The sequence below is a fragment of the Taudactylus pleione genome, unplaced genomic scaffold (genome assembly GCF_031769625.1).
Source record: "Taudactylus pleione unplaced genomic scaffold, aTauple2 ptg000019l, whole genome shotgun sequence".
Taxonomy (NCBI): domain Eukaryota; kingdom Metazoa; phylum Chordata; class Amphibia; order Anura; family Myobatrachidae; genus Taudactylus; species Taudactylus pleione.
The window spans coordinates 674,447-686,520 of NW_028284421.1; the positions used below are offsets into that span (position 1 = coordinate 674,447).

The following is a 12,074-nucleotide window of genomic DNA, read 5'->3' on the forward strand; positions in this document are numbered from 1 at the left end:
AGACGGAGGCGTTCCCATGGGAACGCCTGCCAGACGGAGGCGTTCCCATCACTCCCACTGACATCACTAGTGATGTCAGTGGGAGTGATTTTGGCTCTGATAGAGCCAAAATCACTCCAGTGCTTGCGGTCACCGAGATCCTACCGCAGGGTCTCGTCGCAAGCCCGATGGTCGCGATGGTCTACAGCAGGCAAGATCTGCCAATTTCATATACACGACTCAGTGGAATTCATTAAGGACGCACAATAGATCTTTGGTCAGATTGGACACTTTTAAGCACCATATCTTGTTTTGGAGTGCCGGGGAGAGTTCAAGGGAAATTGTACACGATATTGCATTGTGAGCACATCGTCTAGTGTGTACCCACCTTAAGACCTGTCTTTGGTCTGTCATGAAGTGGGCAATTTGAAAGTGAATTACAAAAATGACCAAATTTGTATTTTGGGACAACTAGATTAGCAGTATACAAGTTAGCATGATAAACTCTTGCAAAATGCTAATGGTTTAGGTTTGTAATTTGTCAGCCTGGAGTTTAATCAAAGTGATTTTTTTTTTTTTTTTTTTTAAATGAGAACTTAAACCTCAAAGTGCTGTTACAAAAAATCTCAAATACACAACAAAAAAAGATCAATAGGCCATGAATGTCATAGCCAGCCTTGTTCCACAACTGAATGTTCACTTAAAAGACCTCAAATCATATTATAAATGTTAAATAAACATTTTTAAACTGCATCTAAGCTTTATATTTACTACTGTTTCTGATTGTTGGTTATTCCAGGCAGTTGCAACACATATGTAATTATCAAGGTCCAGAGTCTGCAAAGTTCTACTGTACCTAGACCAGGGAGCGAGCCATGCTGGGAGCAAGACTACTCTTTGTAAGTACTGTAATACCATTATTATATAAACTAAGGTGGTGAAGAAAAAAATTCAACTCTGAGATCCACGAGGAATACAGCTAAATGAGTCCTCATAAGACAAAGTCCTCCACGGTATGCTGTCAGTACCAACTGCGGGGATTCCGGCGCTCAGAATGCTGGCGCCAGAATCCCAACACTTGTCGGAATCCCGGCACCAGCATCCCGACTGCCAGAATCCCAAAGGTAAGTAGCAGGGTTAGGGGGAGGGATAGGGTTAGGCACTAGGGGGGAAGGTTAGGGTTATGCACTAATGGGGGAGGGTTAGGTTTAGGGTGCGGGGAGGTTAGCTTCAGGCACTGGGGAGGGTTAGGTTATTTACCAATGGGTATCTGTATCCTAAGCCTGTCCGAATGCTGGTATCAGGATTCTTACCGCTGACATCCCGTAACCTTCCCATCTACCACACTAATCGCACTAGAGTAGGGAGTTTTGTTTGCCGACTTGATATTATGATGCTGATTGTTCTGTACTAGCTTGTGAAGCTTTTATTTATTTTATATATTTTTAGTAGTGATGAGAACTATTTTAGTCATTCTGGATTTTTTTGAGAATCTTGAACGTGGAACTAATGTAGTTTTCTAAACTTAGCATTAATTGTATGCAACAGTTTGTGCATCCATGTACTGTACTGATCTGGAAGTCTGCAAGGACACTACTATACATACATTTACATACAGTATCTTTACTTAGACTACTAAAATGAAAAAAGCAAAGTCTCAAGCGCTCCTCCTCATGAGGTAAAATTATATAAAGTCTTCAGTCCATAAAAGTCTTAGATGAATATAAAAGTGTTGAAAATGTCAACAAACTTCTCTTTTTCTTCTTTAACGACAATCTTCAAACACACTAGCGCAATAAACTCTTCAGTGTTTTACAGCATCTCAAAGAAATCACAAATAACGATCTCTCAGTGCAGTATTACCACATTTATTTCCAAATATATATAAAAAAAACATAGAATGAATAAAATGGCAGCGTACCATAGGCAACCTTTTAAGAAAGGCACAGTTACAAGCATAAGGGGTGATTATAGCTACCCCAACAAGCAGTTCACCACTATGGTGCAGGTTCCTCCTAGACAGCTAGGCAATGGCAGCCCCACAGATCAACGCGTTTCAGCTATACAAGCCTTTATCAAGATAGATCTATGCTACTAAATCCTGGGTGTATATATAGGGTTCATGGCTAGTCCCACCCCCCATCATCATACTGGGTGTGGTTACATAAAATTAAAAGATGTGCTAAAATTCTAAATCAAAGACATGGCACTCTTTTACACACACATCCTCTGCTGGAATTGATGTATCTAGTACCCACTGGATGTGTTAAAACATTTTAAATAGACAAAAGTAGCGCTTCATGTGTTCCAACACTTGGAACGCATGACGCTTCCGGCGGAAGTGTCTCAGGCGTCCCTCCACGCTGATTAGCTATGCGCGGTTTCCTGGCAGGAAGTGCATTATTTTACCTATGCGCTCCATACTCTGGAGCGCACAGGTACTCAGCCGGAAGTTGCGTACTTAACCACGTGATGTGACTAACACCCACGTGGTTGTATGCGCCCGGCGTCCTGTAATTTGTGTTTTTGGCCACGGTCACGTGATAACACCTTTTCGGGAATGACATTACATATGACCAAACTCCCCACCCTTAACCATCCAACTGACGTTGGTTAGGTATTAGTCAGTGCAATGGGCAACCATTTTTAAAAAGGGCATTTTTACCATAAAACAGACAAGGTGCATGCATCTAGTGCAGAGTCAACACATAAGTGTGTGAACAATTCTACAAATTGGGACATGGTAATAATTAACATGATGGGGAAATACATCTTAAAAAAAATATAATAAAAATAAGATAATAAAATGAAAGGAAGGATAAGAACAATATGAAAGGCAGGATAAAAACAATATTAGTAAAATATCAAATAAAAATCATTGATGGTAAAAAGAATAACAATTTGTGTTTAAACCTAACATATAATATCTTAAAAACCCCACGGGATCGCTAGTGGTGAATAAGTACTATAAAAAGGGATATAAATAATTCTATAGAAACCATTTGATTTCAAAATAATTATTCAGACCAAAAGGAGTCAGAGTCTTTACTTCGTATATCATTTTCATTTCTGCTTTTGCTAGAAATCTCTCAATACCTTTTGGTGCGCCAATTCCCCTCCACTCTTTTTATTTCCATAATGTTTTTGATTTCATTAACTGAACAATTGTGTTTTTCTTTAAAATGGGCTGAAAGGGAATGATTTTCAAAACCTCTTCTAATATTACGGAGATGTTCCATCCATCGGTCTCTAAGTCTTCTAGTGGTCCTACCTATATATTGTAGTCCACAAACACATTCAATCATATATACACAATTGGTGGTATTGCATGTGATAAATTCATTGATTTTGTAGGACTGTTCCGTTGAATTGGACAAGAAACTCTCTATTTTGGATGGTTGATTGCTGTGTGTCCTACACACATTGCATGTTCCACAGCGATGGAACCCTTTGGTTTTTATCCTACCTGTCTTTTTTTCTTGTACGGCACTTTTGACCAAGTAATTTTTAACATTTGGTGCCTTCCTATATATAAAACGTGGCATAGGGGGAATAATCTCTTTTAAAATGGGATCCCGTTTTAAAATATACCAATTTTTATAAAGATTTGCTCCAATTTTTAATGTTGATAATTATATGTGGTAATAAAAGGTACTAAAGGTTTATTTAAATTCTCCCTATTCTTATCTTTATATTCTAAAAGCTCATCTTGTGGACTGTCTCTAAAGTCACTAATGATTTTAATCATTTCTGTTTCATCATAGCCTTTATCCACAAAATGATCCTTTAATTCACGTACTTGGGCATCAAATATAGTAGTATCTGTACAATTCCTACGTATACGTTGAATTTGTCCTCTAGGTATATTTTTAAGCCATTTAGGTGATGATGAAAAAAAGTGTTACAAAAGGGACTTAAGTTCGCTCCGATAAACAAATTGAACAAATTTGAAGCATATGTTGTTATTCAAAAATTCGTACGTAACCTATCCCTTAAAAAGTACTTCATAGGCCAGAAAATGGATTTAAATGGAGAGAGAGATATGTTTAGGCCCAAGTCGACTTTTAACCCCACTTTCAATAGAGGATGCTTCCTTGAAAGTTTTAATCGAATTGTATGCACGGAAATGGATAAAATTGATTTGAAAAATAAAGCTTATAATATGTCCAAAAAAGAGCACGAAGCACTATTAGAACTAGAGATACTTAGATACCAAGTTTCAAAGACTTTTATCTATTCTCTCACTTGGATTGCTCTTTAACAAAGTATAAGTGGATCTATCACTTAACTGGCGAAGAATCTCTTCATTATATTTAATTGTATCCATAAGAACTACACCTCCTCATTTGTCTGCTGCCTTTATGGTTATAGCTCTTTTTTTCTCTAGTTCTAATAGTGCTTTGTGCTCTTTTTTGGACATATTATAAGCTTTATTTTTCAAATCAATTTTATCCATTTCCGTGCATACAATTCGATTAAAACTTTCAAGGAAGCATCCTCTATTGAAAGTGGGGTTAAAAGTCGACTTGGGCCTAAACATATCTCTCTCTCCATTTAAATCCATTTTCTGGCCTATGAAGTACTTTTTAAGGGATAGGTTACGTACGAATTTTTGAATAACAACATATGCTTCAAATTTGTTCAATTTGTTTATCGGAGTGAACTTAAGTCCCTTTTGTAACACTTTTTTTCATCATCACCTAAATGGCTTAAAAATATACCTAGAGGACAAATTCAACGTATACGTAGGAATTGTACAGATACTACTATATTTGATGCCCAAGTACGTGAATTAAAGGATCATTTTGTGGATAAAGGCTATGATGAAACAGAAATGATTAAAATCATTAGTGACTTTAGAGACAGTCCACAAGATGAGCTTTTAGAATATAAAGATAAGAATAGGGAGAATTTAAATAAACCTTTAGTACCTTTTATTACCACATATAATTATCAACATTAAAAATTGGAGCAAATCTTTATAAAAATTGGTATATTTTAAAACGGGATCCCATTTTAAAAGAGATTATTCCCCCTATGCCACGTTTTATATATAGGAAGGCACCAAATGTTAAAAATTACTTGGTCAAAAGTGCCGTACAAGAAAAAAAGACAGGTAGGATAAAAACCAAAGGGTTCCATCGCTGTGGTACATGCAATGTGTGTAGGACACACAGCAATCAACCATCCAAAATAGAGAGTTTCTTGTCCAATTCAACGGAACAGTCCTACAAAATCAATGAATTTATCACATGCAATACCACCAATTGTGTATATATGATTGAATGTGTTTGTGGACTACAATATATAGGTAGGACCACTAGAAGACTTAGAGACCGATGGATGGAACATCTCCGTAATATTAGAAGAGGTTTTGAAAATCATTCCCTTTCAGCCCATTTTAAAGAAAAACACAATTGTTCAGTTAATGAAATCAAAAACATTATGGAAATAAAAAGAGTGGAGGGGAATTGGCGCACCAAAAGGTATTGAGAGATTTCTAGCAAAAGCAGAAATGAAAATGATATACGAAGTAAAGACTCTGACTCCTTTTGGTCTGAATAATTATTTTGAAATCAAATGGTTTCTATAGAATTATTTATATCCCTTTTTATAGTACTTATTCACCACTAGCGATCCCGTGGGGTTTTTAAGATATTATATGTTAGGTTTAAACACAAATTGTTATTCTTTTTACCATCAATGATTTTTATTTGATATTTTACTAATATTGTTTTTATCCTGCCTTTCATATTGTTCTTATCCTTCCTTTCATTTTATTATCTTATTTTTATTATATTTTTTTTAAGATGTATTTCCCCATCATGTTAATTATTACCATGTCCCAATTTGTAGAATTGTTCACACACTTATGTGTTGACTCTGCACTAGATGCATGCACCTTGTCTGTTTTATGGTAAAAATGCCCTTTTTAAAAATGGTTGCCCATTGCACTGACTAATACCTAACCAACGTCAGTTGGATGGTTAAGGGTGGGGAGTTTGGTCATATGTAATGTCATTCCCGAAAAGGTGTTATCACGTGACCGTGGCCAAAAACACAAATTACAGGACGCCGGGCGCATACAACCACGTGGGTGTTAGTCACATCACGTGGTTAAGTACGCAACTTCCGGCTGAGTACCTGTGCGCTCCAGAGTATGGAGCGCATAGGTAAAATAATGCACTTCCTGCCAGGAAACCGCGCATAGCTAATCAGCGTGGAGGGACGCCTGAGACACTTCCGCCGGAAGCGTCATGCGTTCCAAGTGTTGGAACACATGAAGCGCTACTTTTGTCTATTTAAAATGTTTTAACACATCCAGTGGGTACTAGATACATCAATTCCAGCAGAGGATGTGTGTGTAAAAGAGTGCCATGTCTTTGATTTAGAATTTTAGCACATCTTTTAATTTTATGTAACCACACCCAGTATGATGATGGGGGGTGGGACTAGCCATGAACCCTATATATACACCCAGGATTTAGTAGCATAGATCTATCTTGATAAAGGCTTGTATAGCTGAAACGCGTTGATCTGTGGGGCTGCCATTGCCTAGCTGTCTAGGAGGAACCTGCACCATAGTGGTGAACTGCTTGTTGGGGTAGCTATAATCACCCCTTATGCTTGTAACTGTGCCTTTCTTAAAAGGTTGCCTATGGTACGCTGCCATTTTATTCATTCTATGTTTTTTTTTTTTTATATATATTTTGGAAATAAATGTGGTTATACTGCACTATGAGAGATGGTTATTTGTGATTTCTTTGAGATGCTGTAAAACACTGAAGAGTTTATTGCGCTAGTGTGTTTGAAGATTGTCGTTAAAGAAGAAAAAGAGAAGTTTGTTTACATTTTCAACACTTTTATATTCATCTGAGACTTTTATGGACTGAAGACTTTATATAATTTTACCTCATGAGAAGGAGCGCTTGAGACTTTGCTTTTTTCATTTTGATTTTCAGTGACGTGTGTAGGTCACATTCTTAAGCTGCACTCCGGTGTGCATTGGAGCACGGGTGTATACACCTTCTTTATATTTACTTAGACTACTACCCACTAATTAACTACAGCACTTTTTTTCTGGTGAAACGAACAGTTTCGCGAAATGTCTAAAATTTACTGCTGTTTATTGAAGTGTTGAGAGATCTATGTCATTCAATCTAATAAAGTTATTACCATGTGGATAATTCATCCTAATAGGAGTATATTGTTATTCCAAAAGAGAACATTGTATAAATTGTACATTTGTGCCCAATCAATTCATTATATTACTGAGAAAGCACTTTGCAATGTCATGAAGGAGCCTGCACGTAGGGCCTGATTCACGATCATCGGGAATTTGCGCGTACGCAGGACCCACTCTGCGAGTGTGCAGAATGAGCTCTGCTAAGATGCACGTAGGCCCTTGAATGCTTCTGCCTGATTGACAGGCAGAGGCATTTAAGGGGCGGGGGGCGGGCAGCGTTCCTGGAAACTTCAAGTCCTCAAGATTTTATAAGTGGAAATAGAATCAGAAAAGTCTGAGTCTTCTTTACAGGCTGCATTATAAGGATTTACTATCAGCTGGGAGGTAACACACATGCCTTGCTATAAAATTGTTACAAACTAGGACCCCAGTGATAGCTGGCTAATCAGAACTTTGCTACAAAGTATAACTCCTGTATTGGACATTAATGCTGCAGATTTAAATATTAACAACTGATACTTTTTGTGAACTAACAACAAGTGATAATCAACCTGCTAACAAAGTTATCTCTAATCTTCCACTTGTACATATGAATGGACAACTAACCAATTTAAACACTACACTGAGTAATATATTTGATGTGAGCCATTATTTTTATTATTGTTTTTACTGCCCATGTGTTTCATAAAATAATTAATAAATATATAATATTTCTATTGAATTCTGACAACCATGGCTTCTTTTACAGTACCTGTGTATATTTTAGCCCTTGTTTTTAAGGGTTAAGCTTTCTCTTTAATAGCAGCTGCAGGTGTCAGTTTACTTGAAGATTGGCGCCAAGTTCGATATATTTACTTTGGAAATAGAATCAACCTACCTGATCTGGCTTCTGCCCAAAGAGAGTACTCTAGGTCTTGGCCAAATAGCTGGCACTCTACCCCCAATTATAAACAGATTATTGAGTCTAGCTTATATCTGTCCCCTCCTTCACTTTAAAGCTCTCGCTGAGCTATTACTGGAGTGTTTACCAGCACTCCTCCAAACACGCCCAGGCCATACAGGACACTTCTGGAATACTGCATGTAGTTCTGTAGGTAACGGGGCTACTGGCTCAGGTCTACCCAGCCTGCAGAACGCCTTGTAGCTTCTATCTTACACTTGCCTATAAATTATCACGTGTGAATCTAGGCTGCAGGCATAGTCTACTTGAATTATATTTAATATATTGGGGGTGCCTACCATCCCAAGTGGTCTCCTTTCAAATCAGAAGCTGGAACAGAGATTTTTATATGCTCATAAGTTATTTTATTGTAAGATAACCAAAGGATAACTAACATAGAGCATCACTTAGTCAGTAATTCAGCTTATTTCACCTCTAAAGTATATATTCTTTACATCAGTTTCTGTGCTTTATCCTTTGCACTATTGTCTTTGCTTGCATTTAATAACTACAGTGTTTCCAAAAAAATCATGCCAGCATTGCACCAAATGGTATCCTTTTATTTTTAAACCCATTCTCTGATGAATATCTCCCTCGGGGAATTCTGTAATCTAATTGATTATCTTAAACGCTGTTCAATAATTCCATTCTCCAATTAGTAACCGGGATAGCAGATTGGACGCCTTGGGAACTAATACTGATTATATTAGTTAATTCAAGTCCAGTATGGATTGGGAGCTTTCTATGTGCTCCAAAGACTAGAACATAGGGCCAGGCAAAATCATTTTAAAATGAACCATATTCCTGAGGGAGTTGATGTATAAGCCCTATCTATAGATCTATCTTTAGGCCTTTTAAGATTGTCCTTCCAGAGGTAGCCAAAGCTGATCCTCTTAAAAAGAGGGCGCTCAAATCTCCCAAATTAGTAAAACCCCTGGGTCAGACACCCATAGAATTATCCTTAGAATGCTTTATTATAATAGACAAGATTGTGCAGTCCACAGGAAACATGTTTTCAATAAAAATGTCAAGAAATCCAACTTTATAATGCTTTCTTCAGAAATTGGTGAAAAGCAAATGGAACTGCTGAAGGTTTAGAAGACCCTCAGACAGCAAAAGCAGAAATATGCTTCCCATTCCATCATCCCTGAAACCATCCCAAACTCTAAAGAGGTGTTCCTGGAGAAACTAGTTCTTGCACACATTTATGCTGCTTCACCTCTTGTTCCACAGACTCTGGGGAGAACATTCATTCACCCGACGACAGAAAGCTTGAGACTGTAAACTCTTTTAATTTGCTTTATTTTTGTAGGGTAGCTGTAGGCACAACAATCTGAGAGGTTAGAAGGGTCAGAGTATTTATTCAACTTTAGAATTCTCTTGGCTAAATTATACCTTAATTAAGGACTTAATTTAATTTGCATGCATATCAACTAATTGCAGTGCAACCTGTTTCACATAGCCATTATTTTAACACTGGGACTGATCGATTTATATTATATTAATAGCAAGTGATTTGGTTGTAGGAAAATAAAGTAGCAGGACTTGATATAATCCTATCTACTCATATTATCAATTATGTATGCCTGTGCCACCTAAGGCAATAGCAGAGGAATTTGAATGAAACCTGTGTTGTATGCTTTTTAAGGGACTCTGGGCCTGACTCAGCAAAGATCGCTGTTCTGCTAATATGCACGCAACGCAGTTGCTAATATCAGCGGTGATATGCAAATGTTTGCAATCACATTGAGATCTCAGCCTACCATAAGGACGCCCACTTCCCCTTACATCCGTATACTTTGGCAAAATAATTGGTAACAATGGACCCATATGCACAGTTAAGGCAGGTGAGACCTCACTCAGGAATTGCTAACTTCGGCGCACGCTATGAGACCTCAGGCTACGTATGGTATCGCAGTGGCTAATTTATGCACACCCATGCAACATTGTTGAAATGCACTGGCATGCCTGCATTCGGCCGACCACCCCCACATCACCACCCACAAACTGTGTTTCCTGTCAATCACTCTGTGAGGGGTCTGAGTAGCTTATGCGATCGCAGTCCCAATCGCAATCGCTAGTTCGTGTGCTGCGATGCATGCGCAGAACGCAACAATTGGCCGATTTTTTCCGTATTAGCAACTGTGATCCTTGCTGAATCAGGCCCTCAAATAGTAAATTGTGCCTCAAACTCTGTGGAACCCTGGAACCCTAAGGCTGGGTACAAACTTGTCGATATATTGTTCATTTCCTCGACTAAGGATATATAGGTACTGCATCGGCTCTACCTTTCACAGACATATCAGGTTGGTCATGCAGCACAGCTGATGCCGATATGTCACGTAGATATATTGGCATTTGCCGTGTGTACGGGTGGCCTGCTGATCGACCCATATGCTAGCCGCAGGAACCGGCGACAGTGCTGTTTCTTCTAGTTTTTGTGATCAGAAATGTCGGCAAGTGGATTGGTAAGTGTATATGCACAATTTGTTTGTGCAGAACACTTGCCAAATCGGTGGATTGTTTGGCCCGTCAGCCGCGCGGCCAATCCATCGCTCAAGTGTGTACCCAGCATTGCAGTGCATGTTTCCAAGATATCCTCAGGACTAATTAGTACCACCTGTAGATCTATTGTTAGTTAATTAACATACTTCTGCTCCAGCTAGTTCATCTGGAAAACATGCACTGTAAGGGTTCCAAGAGGGCCAGGTATTGGAAACAATTAAATTATATATTTTAATTTTCAGTTTATTTTTATACTAGTGCCTAGTCTTGTTCTAGTAAAGTTTAAAACACAGGTGCCTGGTCTTGGGCTAGTACAGGTTGAATTTCTGGTGCCATATCCCAATTAGTATGCACCTGTTTCTTCTCCTTTTATACTACCTGTTTTTTAAACTGCAAATGAGTAAAAGCAAACAATCCAAAATACTGCAGCCAGGGTTGATTTAAGAGAGAAGGGGACCTGTGTGCAGTCTCCATACTGACCCCCTCCTCTTTCATGGCGTAGTAGACTCTTACATCGTGCCAGAGTCTACTGCTTATGTCAGAGGTTCCCAAAGTCCACCATTACAGTCCACGTTTTAGGGACATCCAAGCTTGAGTCCAGATAGTTAAATCAAATGGATTGAGGTACTAATTAAGTCACTTGTGTTCAAGCATGGATATCCCTAAAATGTGGACTGTAATGGCGGACTTTGGGAACCTCTGTCTTATGTGCAGGCCTCCAGGAACATGGTACTCGTGCCATGTTCCTGGTTTCTTTTCGACTGTGGATGCGGATATCTCAGTGGCCACTGAGCCATTTCCTTGTGATTCCTGCAGCACAGATGTGGAACCCCTGAGAGGGGAGTATAAAATACAGGAAAGATCCCCTCACCACTCCGCTGAAGGACGTGTTGCCAAGTAGAAGAGTATGGGCTTCTTATCGCAGTCTGACCTGAGAGGGATCACTCCCAGTGTCCACACAGCACTTGCGTTGTTCTGCGCACCCGCAGAAAGACATCAGAGGGACTTAAACCTGGAGGTCCCTCTATTGCAAAGGACAGCTCCTATCAGAAATGATCATGCATACGGCATTACTAAACACCAGTATGTACGGGATGGCGGAATGCATCGGTTCCAAAATGCATGGCTTAAAGCCCATGATCTGGAAACTTTCTTTTCATTTATGATAGACTTATTAAGCTTTTCAGCTGTATTTTAGCATTTTATCGAGATAATAGAATTTAGTTTTCATTATTCTTTTTTCTTCAGTGACCTCAGTGACAGACAGAGTGGTCTCCTTGTACAAGTGTGGAAGTCCTGTTGGCTTCGAGACTCACTTTTAGGCAGTGTGTGGATTCCACTCCAAACAATTAAACATGCCACAGATGTAAGTATTGAGATTGTAGCAATGCTATTCAAAACTCTGCTGTATTATTATTAGCATACCATTGGCATACTCCTAGTTGCATATTAAATCATACTTGC

General features: G+C 38.6%; 1 protein-coding gene across 1 annotated transcript in view; it reads left to right on the forward strand.

Annotated features, from left to right (window-relative positions):
* LOC148540276 (protein unc-13 homolog B-like) overlaps positions 1–12,074 on the forward strand; it is a 146,727-nt gene that overhangs the window by 9,666 nt on the left and 124,987 nt on the right. Inside the window, exons 4-5 of the mRNA XM_088444847.1 lie at positions 779–878; positions 11,859–11,976. Coding sequence (XP_088300973.1) covers positions 779–878; positions 11,859–11,976 — 218 coding nt within the window. The remainder of the gene's footprint in view (positions 1–778; positions 879–11,858; positions 11,977–12,074) is intronic.